Source organism: Nyctibius grandis, chromosome 1, assembly GCF_013368605.1.
Source record: "Nyctibius grandis isolate bNycGra1 chromosome 1, bNycGra1.pri, whole genome shotgun sequence".
Taxonomy (NCBI): Eukaryota; Metazoa; Chordata; class Aves; order Nyctibiiformes; family Nyctibiidae; genus Nyctibius; species Nyctibius grandis.
Window position 1 is genome coordinate 130,001,543 of NC_090658.1, and position 14,989 is coordinate 130,016,531.

A 14,989-nucleotide genomic window follows, 5' to 3' on the forward strand; every position below is an offset into this window, starting at 1 on the left:
GTGTTTAAGAAAAGACTGGACATGGCACTTAGTGCCATGGTCTAGTTGACATGGTGGTGTCAGGGCAATGGTGATCCCAGAGGGCTCTTCCAACCTGACTGATTCTGTTGAATAATCAGCAGTTAAACACACATACACGTTTGAGAGTCACTGCACAGGCTGGGGACCGGGGGGGTCTGTATCTTCCCCTGTGCCTCAAATTATGCATCACTTCTGCAGCTGAAGAACAGGCTTCAGCACTAACCAGCATCCTTCATCGCTGCTCTTGTGGGCTCTAAGCAAGGATGACAGAACCAGGATACATCTGCATAGGATTTTATTAAAGTAGGCATCATCCACGACTTACAACATTTGAAAAAATATTCTTAACAACTTTTTTTTTTTCCTGAATAGGTAATTTAACAGCTACAACGCTCAAATGTCATGAGAGAAGTCTCTGCCCAGAAGTCAAACTTCAAACTGGTAGCAGAAGTCAGACATTTTGTACCACATCAAATGGGTTTAATACAGAAAATACTGTAACATAGTTACAACAGAAGTTAATGGGGAAGGGCGGGAGGGGGGGGGAAATACATGTACCATTGGTCACAGGTTGAAAACCAGAAATTCAAACAGGACTCAGACTCATCTCTAATCACATTCCCTGACTATCACCACCTTGTTACCTCCAAACAACGCTCTGTTGCAATATGGTTTATTTCGGATTTTGCAAAATAGAAGCTTCTTAAATGGCTGCTCCTAAATGAAGTCAGCAACTTTTGGCAGGGGAAAAAAAAAAAACCCAAACACTTTTGTTCAAAATGCCATAGGTTTGAACTTCCCCGTTACCATAACACCTTATCCAAAGCTTTCGTGCAACGCCACAACAAAGGACAGTGCGTTTCAGAAGAAGGAACATTCTTGCTCTTCATTCGTTAGTGTTAACTGGATCTTTGAACAAGGGTGAGGGGAGTAGACTCCACGACTCCAAGTAAAGAAATGGAGTGAGACCCGTCAACAACTCTTTATTTTACATGTCTCATGGAACAGAGGCAATGACGAGTGCCCAGGGCCTGACTTACGAGAGACTGGAATGGACGAAACACTTCAGCTTACGTTAAAACCCTTCACCTGACAGCTCAGCGTAACAGTTTACCAGGAGTTAATCCTGTTTTGGCAGGGCAGGGGGCAAAACCTGAGCCAGTCTTTCCTTATGGTGGGCCAACTTTGCTGGCCCGTTGGGCCAAATATTACACACGAACAATGTAATAGTTACAACAGCCGCCAAAGTTTAAAAACTTGTCTTTTCAGAAATGTAAACAATATAAAAAAAACCCTTTCAATAACAGGACACAACCTTAGAGGTTTTTGAGCTTAAATACCTGGGAAAGGCACACTCTGCCAACAGATGAAACAGTAAGATACATACAAAATTGAGATAAAAGTTTAACAAATGTTTAAAATAACTGGGTTTCACCACAGAATCTTCATTTGAAAGTTACTTTCATGAGAAAACATTCCCTGCAGCATGTAGACGCCTTCAGAGACAGAAGTCTGGTCATGTCAGTTATCCGCTTACTGAGGAAACACTGCAGGGTTGCAGAGAGCGTAACAGGCTCGCAACTACCAAAGCATGGTCACAGAAAACTTAGCAAACAAGTTGTAGGCAAAAAAAATACTTGAACGTGTTTACCTACACGTGCTATTGGAGTATACAAGACAAAAAGGATGGAGAGCTTCATATAGGGAATTTCCAGTCATTTTGAAAATGAAAAATATTTTTTCTTTGAAAAAAAAATAAAATCAAAAGTTCCCAGAGGCTGTTTCTCAAGGCATGCTACAGCTACAGCAGCCGATGGCTCGGGTTCACACCCATGGAAACTGATATTGTGCCTAAAAATGGCTTTCCTGTCTCTCCAGTTTGTCGTTTCTCAGAGTCTCCTAAGTAGCTTTTCAATAGACGTATCTTCCTTGCATGCATCTAAGACTGCCTTGTTAATCCTAGAATCTCCTGTGCATGAAACTCAATGAGCAGCACAGCCCTTAACTGCAGCTAGAAGATGGTTTCAGCTTCTGGATCCCTCTCTAAAGAATAAAAGCGAACGACAGTTACACATAAATAGCATTTACAAACACGCTTACAGTGCACGAGGAAAACGTAGTGAACACAAACAGATCTCAAAGGCTGACCTGACTCTACCACAAGGCTCCATCATTAGCCCACCTTTAAAACTTGCTCCAGGCAGTATGTCATCGTGCTAGCACGGCAACCAACCAGGATAACCAAAAGTAGTGCTAATTAACAAGAAACCCATACATGGGCATCGCCTTCTTGCAATACGCCCCAGATTCACATACATGTAACAGCTCTTCAGATTTCAGACCTACCTCCAAGGTTAAACTGAAGGCAGCAGCACTTTCAAACAACAGGACAAAGCTTAGCTTGTAAACCCTGTTTTTTTAAAGCATAATGAGAATTCAAGTCCTATTCCCCTTCACATTTATAAGCATTATAAGAATAATGCTACTTTGTATGCCCTATGTATAGAAAAGTATATGTTTATACAGCACTATATATATATATATATATTTATATATATAAAAACAGGAACTATCGACCAAAGTTTGATTTCAAACTAGAATTGCAACGACCCCTGCAATTTGGAAACATGAAGTAGCTCTTCTCATCTCTCTTTTGTAAGCAAAGAGTAGAAAGGACCATCTCTTACTACAATCTAACATCCTCCACCAGGAAAATGAAGAACCTATCGTTAACTTTGCAGCATAAGCCCAAAACACCAGGTTTGACAATACTGCCCCATGTTGTTTGCCAGAGAAGAGGCAGGCAGCAGGAATGACTGGAGAGTCATCAGCCAGGAGTAAGTGCTTTTTTTTTTTTTCTTTTTTTCTAGCTGCTTAAGTGTGAAAGTTCAAGAATTCTGTGTTTGTCAACGGTGCTGTGCTTGGAGACAGTACCAAATGATGTTGTTTATCTAATAGTACATTCCAGCCACAGTGTGTTTCTGCCCAACTCCATTGCTACTTACGAAGATTAATAACTGACATGCTCTAAGACTCAGAAAATGATAAACTAATTTAGCCATTTCTTCCTGGTCCTCTGTGGAAATCTGGAAACATCTTACAAAGTATTTCAGTTAGCTTGAGCAATCCTGGAGTCAGACCCAAGGAAGCTGAACATTGTAGTCACCAACTCAGGGAGATCATAATCATGTTTCCAACCCCAATCCCTCCGGGCGTTTCTGTCATCAAAGTTCATCGGCCAGCTGTCAGCTGCAATGAAAAGAAAGAAGAAACAATAGCATGAGGTTTAAGAAAAACTTCTTTAAACTTCAAGACGTATCATCACTGGCCATTTGAACTACTAAAGCTGAATTTCAAACTGTAAGACTTGAACTGTACAAGAGCAACTTGCAAGTGCCTAAAAAGAAAAGAAACTTTGTTTTGCCCTTAACATATAACAAGGTAATGTTTTTTCTTACCCACCACCAAAGAAGATGATACCAACCTATGGCCTGCCTGACTTCATCCACGTTGTAGGTCACCTGGAGCTCAGGAATGTGCTTCTGCACCTCTTGCGCCAGCTCTTCAGGAGTGAAGCTCATGGCACTGATGTTGTATGTCCTCATACTCAGTGCCTCTGCGGGGGCCTCCATGACCTCCAGAGTTGCTTTCAGACAGTCATCAATATACATCATTGGGAGACGAGTGTCTGGCTTTAGGTTGCATTGAAATTTGCCGGTCTTTATAGCATCATGGAAAATCTGGACAGCATAATCTGTAGAACAGAACAACGGATGTGTGTACTCATCTGCCTCAGTGTGTTGTTCACTTCATGACAGTCAACAGTCCTCAGACCACCCCCAAAGTCTCCTGTCTAAAATCTAGCAGCAGAACTGTGTATGATTTACACTGTACAGCAGGAGCATTAAGTCATCCCAAAATATCCCAATGCTATTGCAGCATTTGCACACTGTAGCAAGACAGCAGAGTTTAATTATTTTTAAAGGAAATGGTCTCAATGAGTGTAACTAATCTAAAATCTCTCAGATACTGTTTAAATGTAAAGGTTACGAAGTTACGCCCTAGGCTGAGGTGGACAAAAGCATTGTTGTAACGCTGTTAAAACAGCATCTCTACACTGATGCTCTACTGAGATTAAATTTCTACAAACACATTACAAATGATTGTACTGGCTTATGTTTTTGCTGTTCTTCCCTGCAATACTGAGAAATACACACAAGTCACTTACCAGTTGTTCCCCCACCAGGCTGAGAGTCAGCAGATATAATCCCTGGGTACCTCAGGCAGCGGAAGTCTAGGCCATACCGGTAATGATAGTACTATGGGGGAAGGAGAGAGACATAGCTTTACACATCAAGACTAGGCTACACAACTCATTGATTCCACAGGAAAAATCTGCCACAGAATGAAGCCACATTCTGTAACCATCCCCTGACAGGGATAAAAGAAAAGAAACTACTGAACAGTCTCCATTCCCTGCCATGTAGCTGATCTCCCTGCTTGCCCTGTTCTAGTTTACACCCACATCAGCAGATATGGATTGGTTCTAACATAGGGTCTAGATCTAGTGTTCAGAAACTGAAAATTCCCAAGTTTGTGAGATGTTTCAGGTTAATACAGTCTTCAGACCTGTCACTGTCCTTCATAAATTTGAAGTGTGAGGAAACTGTATGTAAAAATATCAGCTTTAACAATGTTATGTTTCTAAAAAAACTACAAAGCCAAAAGAGAAGCTGTGCGTGTACCAGCTTCCACAGCTTTGACTTTAGTCTTTTTTTTTGGGGGGGGAGCAAAAGTCATCACAGCTTGGCATGCCTTTGCAAGGCTTTGTACACTGTCACTTACGCAATGCCATTCATATTGGTAGACGATGCAGAGAGGCAAAAGTCAAAAGAACCAGGGAAAGAAATGATATTGAAAGTTAGATGTTTGCCAGCTTCCAATTCTTTGTACTTTTTCCAACAAAACTCAAAAGATATTTGTCCTTAAAAGCTGCCTCAACACTACTATTGAATAATAAAGCCTGAAGGAAGGAAAAAATGGGGAAAAAAACATGGCAGTAAGGAATCTTCCCAAAGCAATGAAATCTCCCAGAACTTTCATGAAATAAATAAAATAAAAAAATCTCACTTCTCCCATGAGCTCCGCGTGAACCTTGGAGACTCCATAGATTGTCCTTGGTCTCTGAATGCAGAGATCAGGAGTTGGATCTCGAGGAGAGGTGGGTCCAAAGGCTCCAATAGTGCTTGGAACAAAGAGCCTCAAATTATGCTCAGCTGCAATATCCAGAACATTGTGTAAGCCTGAAACAAACAACAGGATTGATCAGAACATACACTGCACTTTCTCAAGCCTCTCTAGGAGTCATGAACTTGAAAGCCTTGTCACATACCAGTAATATTTACAGCTCTGGCCAAAGGGACGTTTGCTTCTCCAACAGCACTGAGCAAAGCGCTATAGTGGAACAACCAAGTTATCCGATTATTCACCACTATCTCACGTAAATTCTTGTAGTCCAAGATATCCGCGTAGATAAAAGGACCTAGAAGAAATGGAACCAGTAGGAAACTGAATGCCAGGAAGAATGGATGTAAAGAAAAGTTCTTCAGTTTCAATTTCTACATGAAATGAAATTGCTGCTTCTTGACCATACTTATATTCAGGATTTGACTGCACACCTAACAGCAGTGGTCAATAAATTAGTAAATAAGCAGGAGAAATGAAGGGAAACCTCTGCCTTTACCTCAACAACAGACTGATGCAAGAACTCTTGTTTTATCCAGTCAACGGCATGAAAACATGGAACATCTAGTGTACACTATTCAAATATCTAAATCCATCACTAAACAGTCATGATGAAGAAAAACTTATGCAAGTTTCTAATGAAAATAATCCAAAAATCCTACTTTACACCCATCTTATCATAAAAATTGCCTGAGCATGGAAAAACAAAGCATAAATTTAATTTCCAACTTGTTTCCTCCAAATGAATAAATGCATCTTTTTTTACAGCAGGAGCACAGCAGCCAAACTCAACATGACTCAAGTAGTTATTCTGATCAACAAGGTGGCAAGGAGATAGTGACAAATGCAAAGAAAAATATTTGGAAAAATGGAATAACTGACCACAGAAATCAATGTCTTGGCAAGATTCCAAAGCAGGAAGGCGTTATCCAGAAGGTTCAAGCAGCAAGTTGTTCAGTTTAATCCACTTATCATTTAGACTTCGGTAATTAGTCTATCAACATCAGAGGTAAAGTCAAGTTTTTTTTTCCATATGCTCCCCCAGTCACTTACCACTATAAAAAACATTATCCGCAGGCTTTCTAATGTCTGATAAGATCACATTGTTCTTTCCAAAGTGTTTCCTGTGTAAAAATACCCACACAGTACAGTGAGTCCACAGTCTTCAAGATAATTCCTAAGTTGCTATGCTGCTATTCTGTTTATCAGGAGATATACCAGAAGGACAAGAATTTCCACAATGAAATCAGTTATTGCACTACAAAAATAAACACCGATCCTTTGAATGTCAATATAGCATCTTAGAAAAGTAGTAATCTACTTCTAGTAGCAGTGAAAGTCTGCATAAGCATAGAGAAATCTTTTAGAAAATGAAAATACATTGAGAAGAAAGACCCTCCTACCCTCTTCTGGCTGAAAATTTTTACTCAAGGGATAATCTACTCCCCTTCAGAGAACAAAAAGCCACTGGGCTTGCTGTAACTGCAGCTAATTATATCAACAACGTAAATACAACTGAGTAATCTCTGCCTCGTGCTTTTCTAATCAACACAAGGCTGTCGCAGAGAGCAAGTCTGACGGCACTGGGGTACATTCCAGCCTTCCACGATGTGGATGATGTTTACATATATCATAGAAATGGTAAAAAGCATCCAAACTGCAACAAAGTGTTGAATTCAGTGAGTTTGCTCACTTTTGGTCGTAGTCCAAACCCTCTGCGACAACCACCGTCTATGTGTAAAGTATACTCTGGAGCTGAGGGGGTGTGGATATGGACAAGGGAGAGCTCTGAAAGCATTTTACACTTCTTGAAAAGATACCACGAAAGAATAAGATAAGTGTATATGTGAGGTGGGGGAACCGAAAGAGCCAGAAGAAACGTATTTTTGATTTACTCCTTTTGCTGCATCATCTCATCTTTGAACAAATCATAAAAATTTCAAGATCTTGTATCTTAATCTTTATTTTTGTTTGCACTTCACTAAACAGGGCACCTTATTCCTGAAGTTACTTAACTGAAATTCTCAGAGAGATAAAAGTCAGCAGCTGTAAAGCCCAACAGCTGGGTAGTTAGCAAAGGACTATGTAATTTTTCAAGCAGCTGTTTGCACTTTTTCTCTTCTGTAGTAACTGCATTAAATCCCAGCCTTTGTCTCTCTATTGAGCACTCAAATCCAGCCTTACTTGGCTAGACTAAAACAGAGAAAAGGAAAACTGACCACTCGTTGAAGATTTGGATTCCGAATACTTCCATTTAACCTGGAAGCAAACTGAAGTCAGTAGCTAGTCTCTTTAAACAAAATTATGTTATTTTGGGAATCGTGACCAATGTACACACAGAAAGTACGTCAAAATAAAAAGATAGTGAAAATTTAAAGCTATTTACAAAACCAAGAGCCAAAAAAAGAATCTGCAATTGTCAGTAGGATTCATCTAAAAATAACTCTCCTGAAAATTATTGCTTCTAAAGCTTGAATACCTCACTAACAGCAAGTCAAAGAATCATAACATACCTCAGAAGCTTAGCAAGTCCCACTCCAAGCTGGCCAAGGCCACCTAAAAGGCAACACACACGAGACAGAAATCAGTGGAAAAGTTATATCAAAATACAGATGTCCATCATTTTATGTATCACATCCCAGAATCACAGAATCAACCAGGTTGGAAGAGCCCTCTGGGATCATCGAGTCCAACCATTGCCCTGACACCACCATGGCAACTAGACCATGGCACTAAGTGCCATGTCCAGGCTTTTCTTAAACACCTCCACAGATGGTGACTCCACCACCTCCCTGGGCAGCCCCTTCCAATGTCTAATGACCCTTGCTCAGAAGAAATGCTTCCTAATGTCCAACCTGAACCTCCCCTGGCGAAGCCCGAGGCTGTGTCCTCTTGTCCTATCACTAGTTGCCTGGGAGAAGAGGCCGACTCCCACTCCACTACAACCTCCCTTCAGGTAGTTGTAGACTGCAATAAGGTCACCTCTGAGCCTCCTCTTCTCCAGGCTAAACAACCCCAGCTCCCTCAGCCATTCCTCATAGGTCAGATGAGTACTATTTTTCTCAGTGAGACAAAAAGCTTTTACATTGTTCTCAAGGAAAACCCCATGAACTGGTTTTAACAGACTTCTGGAATAAAAATAGTAGGAAAGGGCACATGGGACTGATCTTATCACCATATGAGAAAGATCACCACAATTCCAGAATATTTTGAGTATTTTTGCCATCAGCGTTCTGCTCACCAGGGAGGGAGGAGGGAAGCGGGGAACTCGACTGAGAAGCTGGAGCAGGAATAGTTATGACATGAATGCTGACCTGTAATTAGCACCCGAGGATGATCAGACTCGGAAAAAGAAACTGAGTGAAAGCTAGCATCGGAGGCCACTTGGCGGGGGGAGACTCCGATGCATCGAACAGGCACGACGGAAATCCCACATCCACAACCAGAGCTCTGCAGCAGCTGGCTGACAGCTCTGCTCACGGTTTTGACAATCGGCATCTTCCTCCTTCAAATACACTGTGGGAACGAGAGAAAAGATTAGTCACAAATGACTCAACCACGTTAAACATTTTCAACACTCCCTTAGAAAACTCTGAAGGGTGGAAGAGAAGTTTGATGCAATCCAAGTCCTAGCTGATGTGCCAACCGAGAGCCACATCTACTAGAAGCAGCCTGGGAAGTAACATGAACAGAGGTAATGTATTCACCAGGGTGAGGTCAAGAAAATACCCACCACCCTAGCACAGAGTCCAGTATAACGAAAAGTGAGAATATAGTTCAAGTTTAAGCCTAAAAGAGTCACTGGAAAACATGACTTCAAGCAAAAAAGACAACAAATACAGCATTCAGCAAGTTCAGCTGCTATGATTACACAGCTTCGCTGCAGGTACTTCTGAGGGAAGGTTTTGTAGACTGCCATGAACAAGCAAACCTTCTGAGTATTGCATCAGCAAGATCCAGCTAAGCCAACAGAGGCAGCAGTAAATCTCTGTCTAGAGCGCTGCTTTGCTCCAGCTTAACACGCACGATGGACAGGACCCAAGAAGTGAACAAAGGAGGAGCAGTATTTACCCAGGACTCATGAAAACGTCCTAATTATTTCACAAAAGAGAGACACTACTCACTCACTGTACACTTTGCAAAGATAACCCCAGGTTACCCTGAGCTACCTGCAAGTTTGGTTTTCTCTCTCTCCAAATCTTTCATACTGGGGAAGGAAACGGAGAAGAACGTTCCCCAAATAAATCACACATGCATCCACAACTGGTCTTTGCTGAGGTTCCAGTTTACTTCTTTCAAATTCTTAAGGGACAATCACTTAAATTCTTCCTTATCCCCCTTCGAACAACTTTTAACTCTCTTTCCCAAAGTGCCAGAATAAGTAAATTCCCAGATGAAAACATATTTCAAGCCAGCTTGCTTGAGATTACCCTGTCAATTCCTTTCTCATATGTTCCTGTGGCATATATTATAAAAAGGAAAGGCGGGGAAGAAGGAAGGCCACGACAAGAAATTACAGCAGCTAATTGCTGCAGATGAATTCCAGCACTACCAATTCTAGTAGGTATAGAAAAGCAAACAGGTAATTAACATGGGTGTTCCTTTCACTTACAGCAACACACAAGGCTGAGAATTTTCTGATCCTTTAGGGAGTCCTGCTATTTAAATACAGAAGACTTGCTAAACTCCTATCACATGCTTAATAAGACACCCCTCCGAAAGAGTGCATTATTAAAAATCACATTTGCTTATTAAAACTGATCAAAGATACTTATTCCAAGACGCATCTTTCCCCCCCACTTAGACTTGTTTGCTCACTTGTTGATTGCCTTGAGAAGCGTGGTCAATTAGTATCCTGATGAATTAGCCGAGCCTCTGCTGCACCTCACAGCCACAAACCCACTAGAGGGATCAGTCACCCTGATTATAGGCTTGATCTATTAAAGCTCTCTCTCTCCTGTCACGGTGCTACAGAAGCAATGGCTCTATCTCCTCTAGGCTTTGCACAAGTCTCTTGCAATTCCTTGTTATACACCAACCTGATATACCTACATTTAACTCCACCCACAAAATGAGAGCAAATAAGCTATTCCTTGAGTGAAAAAGCCCCATTTCCTTTTGAAGTCAATCTCAGAGGTAACTAATTGCTATCTAAGAGGTTATGACATCTTTCTCCTATCTTGATTCTCTAGCGTTGATTAGTACAATTCATCTTATGTTCAGCTCATACTGCTGATGGGCTGCGAAGATGATGATGGGACTGGAGCATCTCTTCTGTGAGGAAAGGCTGAGAGAGCTGGGACTGTTCAGCCTGGAGAAGAGAAGGCTTGGGGGGATCTTACTAATGTATATAAACACCTGAAGGGAGGGTGCAAAGGGGACAGAGCCAGGCTCTTTTCAGTGGTGCCCAGTGCCAGGGCGAGGCCACAGGCACACACTGAAACACATGAGGTTCCCTCTGAACATCAGGAAACACTTTTTTCCTGTGAGGGTGACTGAGCACTGGCACAGGTTGCCCAGAGAGGTTGTGGAGTCTCCATCCTTGGAGATATTCAAAAGCCATCTGGATGTGGTCCTGGGCAACCAGCTCTGGGTGGCCCTGCTTGAGCAGGGGGGTCAGACCAGATGACCTCCAGAGGTCCTCTTCAGCCCCAACCATTCTCTGACGCTCAGCCAAGGCACTAAGGAGATTTCCCTCCCCTACAAGTCCACTTTCACAAAACATGTTCTTCCTGGTTTTGAGACTCGACCCTTGCCAAACTTACTTGACATTAGCCAATAGGTGCAAAAATAGCTGTGCAGGGGAAGGAGGCAGCAGTCAGACATACCCAGACAATTCAGTCTCATAAGACATGTTTCTCCCTAGGAAACCAACGTAGGAGTGTTAAAGGGCAGTGTTAGCCCTTTAAAGAACCATGATACTCCCTTCTTGTTTCAGAATGCGATAATAAAAAACTCTTACAGCACTAAGAGAGGCTCACTGGTCTCTGTTACAGAAAATTTCCCCTTAAAGTACCTGAAAAGGCTTTTTGAGCTTTATAAACACAGTACAAACCAACTTTAGTTACTCCTAAAAATGCCACACTAGGATCAAATTGGTTTCCCACCTACTGGACTGGTTTCTCCAAATGCACCCAGAGCAAAACCACACAGGCTTAAGCTGAGAATTTACTTGCAAGTCTAGGCTGACTCACAAGAACAGTAAACACATTTTATACCAGACACTGAAAAACCCCTGGCTCACCGAGCAGCTCAGCTGCATGTGGAAATCCCACCCACGACACGCACGTACTTCTATTTCAAACACGAAGGGGGGGAAAAAACGGTGTAACTAGCTATTAAATTCTAAAAGTTGCCAGCAAGTGCATAGATATATAAAGAAATAAATAGCACCCGTTAAAAACACTTCCCCAAACCAACCATGAGATAAAGGTAGCCCCAAAACGGTGATTAACTTGAAAAAGCAACTTGGACAGAGAAGCCCATTCTGCTAGATCAGAGTTTCCCATTTTAAATAACTTCAAGGAGTTATTAACAGCTCTGAACACAAGAGTATTCATTTAACTGATGTAAAAAAACCTTACTTTTTTTGATAGGTTTCTCTTTCTTACTATCTCAAAGCATAATACTGCTGTACCATTAGGAACTGGAGAGAAAAAAATACTATATATATATTTTCACCCCCCCCATATCACCTTCTAACTAGTTTCTCAGTCACTGGTTTTACTCATCGACCCAAACTGATAATAGAAACTAGCCCTTTTGTCTTCTAGATCAAGTAAAATGAGGAAACATGGAATTTATTTCCCCCACCCCACTAATTTAAATTAATAACCAACGCTAATTTCAAGGATTAAGCAACACACGCTGGAATTTCCCCTCTTCTATACTCACCTGTCCCTCAGCTGGTGATAGAGGAGAAGCACGAGGGGAGAGAGCAATTTATAGGACACTGCCTCTTTGGAAAGCCAATCAAAACCTGACAGAAAGTAGGAGTTGTCCCACACCTTAAAAAAAAAAAAAGGAAAAAAAAAAAAGCGTGCGCGTGAGAGCAGCAGCAGCCAGGGCTATCACTTTGCTCACATATGCTTGATTTTGAAACGTCTGTAACTTTGCGATAGGCAGAGGACTTGGAAGTTATGCAACCAGCTCCTTTAACTAACAGAACCACACAACCGAGGGTGATCTCTGAAGGAGAGGTTTGAAACTAACTGGTTGTAGTGAAAAGGATTAGTATAAAGCAAACACACGTTCAAATGTAAGGCAATAATCTTCCTTGGATAGGAGGAAATATCTGAGTTTTGTAAGAAGATTAAAGCACAGGGAGAGAGAAAAGAGGGGGGGAAAAAAAGAAACAGGTTCATAAAACCACATTTAGCAGGTTAACTGCCAGCTGCTGCTCCTTTGCAAGATTTCCAAAGTGTTACATAAGCAGCAAGCACCTGTTGCTCGTATAAAAGAAAAAAAATGTTTATAGAAGCTCATAGCTTCTTATGTATTAGTTATTAATAGAAAATTACGGTGATAAGAAAGATAAGAAACTCATGGGTTTGGACTGGAAAATCCCACAACAGTAAGCTTCAAAGAAAATGGGGAAGAGGGAGGAGAGAGAGGTCAGAACCAAACCCCAAATCTCCCACAGCATTTCTGGGGGCTGCACAGCTGCTGAGATGCCACAGGATGCTCTTCCACAAAGCTAACCAAAGAAGCCCAGAACTTGCTGCTTTCAAAGAAAAGTTAAGACACTCTTTAGGGCACAGGATCTCACAGATTCCCAACCACTAGTACTTTCACAATGGCCAAGAGCCTCAGGAACATGGTCCACACCAACACACTAAACTCCAAGCTATCGTTCTCAGCTCATGCTTGTCTCCAAAACACACAGTTTCTGCTTCAAGAAGGGCTCGTGCACTGGAAAGCTCCTCTACTTTTTCCAACTGCGTCAAGAAGAGCTCGAGTGGAAAGACACTTCCCGCCTTGGGCATCCAGAAGATGAAGCACATGCCACCTTGCCTGTCCCACGGGAAAGCCTTACTCCCTGGTGCCCAAGGGCTGCCAGCTGGGATGTCCACCAGACCACTGCATTTGGGAGCACTCAAGCTGCAACAACCAGGGGCTGCTCTCAGCTCAACCAACACTTAGAATCATTTTGGTTGGAAAGGACCTTTAAGATCATTGAGTAACACAGCCTGGATAGCTGGACAGACCCAAGCCATCACATGTCCCTGTTGGCATTTCCTCTGGTTCGGAGAGCCCCGAACTGGGGTAAGGGGACCCTGCGTCCCTCCGCATGTCCCATGGCACCGTGGGTGTGCCAGGGCAGGGCAGAGGGGTGGCCGGGCTCGTGCTGTTCCCTCTGGCAGGCAGCTCTTGGCTAACCTCGGTTAAAATAACCTTGACACACGCACGCAGCCTCCACGGCTTGTTTTACAGAGGTGACGCACGCCCGCGGGACGCCGGCATAGCCCTGGCGAAGGCCAAGGCACGACGTCAGCCTGAGACGCCGAGGGACCAACCGGACACCTGACCTCAGCGACCAGAAAGGAAAAACCACCAAGTCAGATTATGGCAGCTACGGAACGGCGTGACGGGCTGGGAGCGGGCAAGGAACGGTCCACCTTACACCGGGCCTCTGCTGAGGAAGCGACGGGGCCGGTGCGGGTGACACGCGTGAAGAAAACCCCTGAGCCCACGGAGAAAACCCCTGAGCCCACGGCAGGGCCCTGGCGAGAAGCAAAAGGGCCGTGAAAGGGCTCGAAGCGCCGCTCCCCTCCCAAGCGCCAAACGGGCGGCGGCACCTCACGCCGAGATCGAGGGGCGGGCGGCTGGGGGGGAAGCCGGCTCCGTCCCCGGGCAGGGCCCGGTCGCTCCCCGGAGATGAGGCGAGGCAGGGCGGGGAGCGGCGCCCGCCGCCCCTCAGGCGAGCGGCCGTTATGGCCGTTGGGGAGCAGCACCCGTCCCCCTCCCCCGCCTCATTCATTCGGTAACGGGGCGGACCCACAGCCCCAAGACCCCGCGGCTCCGCAGCCCCGCGGCCCGGCCCCGCGCCCCGCTCACCCCGCCGAGCTCCCGCCGCTGCCGCCGCCTCTCCCCGCCGCCGGCTCCCGGGTGCCGCTCGCCCGGCGCCGCGCCCCCAGAGGCCCCGGGGCGGCGGGGGGAGGCGGGGCTGAAGCCAGACGTCACCGGCTGGAGGGGAGGAGATTGGGGAGTGTGTGGGGGGGAGTGAGGTGACGTCAGAGCGACGGCACGCAGGCGTGACGTCATGCACTGTGAGGCGCGGTGCTGCCGGCGGGCGGGGGGTGGCGGACGGAGCCTCCTGGGCCTCGGTAGCACCAAGGGGTCAGCAGGGACGAGCCCAAGCACAGGAGGTCCCCAAGACACAGAATCACAGAATCATTTTGGTTGGAAAGGACCTTTAAGGTCATCAAGTCCAACCATTAACCCAGCACTGCCAAGGCCACCACTAACCCATGTCCCTCAGCACCACATCTGCACGGCTTTTAAATCCCTCCAGGGATGGGGACTCCACCACTGCCCTGGGCAGCCTGTGCCAGTGCTTGACAACCCTTTCGGTGAGGGAATTGTTCCTGATCTCCAATCTAAACCTCCCTTGGTGCAACTTGAGGCTGGTTCTTCTCATCCTATCGCTTGTTACCTGGGAGAAGAGACTGACACCCACCTCGTTACACCCTCCTTTCAGGCAGTTGTAGAGAGTGAGAAGGTC

The 14,989-nt window shown here is 44.4% G+C and overlaps 1 protein-coding gene across 2 annotated transcripts; it reads right to left on the reverse strand.

Annotated features, from left to right (window-relative positions):
* Positions 1 to 299: 299 nt before the first annotated feature.
* LOC137662531 (L-threonine 3-dehydrogenase, mitochondrial) lies at positions 300 to 14,411 on the reverse strand. 2 transcript variants are annotated; one of them, XM_068399061.1, is made up of 10 exons: positions 14,323 to 14,411; positions 12,160 to 12,272; positions 8,580 to 8,781; positions 7,779 to 7,821; positions 6,319 to 6,389; positions 5,414 to 5,563; positions 5,152 to 5,324; positions 4,250 to 4,340; positions 3,506 to 3,775; positions 300 to 3,270 (listed from the first exon to the last, which is right to left on the reverse strand). In XM_068399061.1, the coding sequence occupies exons 3-10, from the start codon at positions 8,761 to 8,763 to the stop codon at positions 3,131 to 3,133; spliced, it is 1,122 nt and encodes a 373-aa protein (XP_068255162.1). In that variant the 5' UTR covers positions 8,764 to 8,781; positions 12,160 to 12,272; positions 14,323 to 14,411; the 3' UTR covers positions 300 to 3,130. The 2 variants fall into 2 exon arrangements, with proteins under 2 accessions (XP_068255162.1, XP_068255250.1); XM_068399149.1 differs by lacking the exon at positions 12,160 to 12,272 and having other exon boundaries at positions 14,323 to 14,410.
* Positions 14,412 to 14,989: the final 578 nt, after the last annotated feature.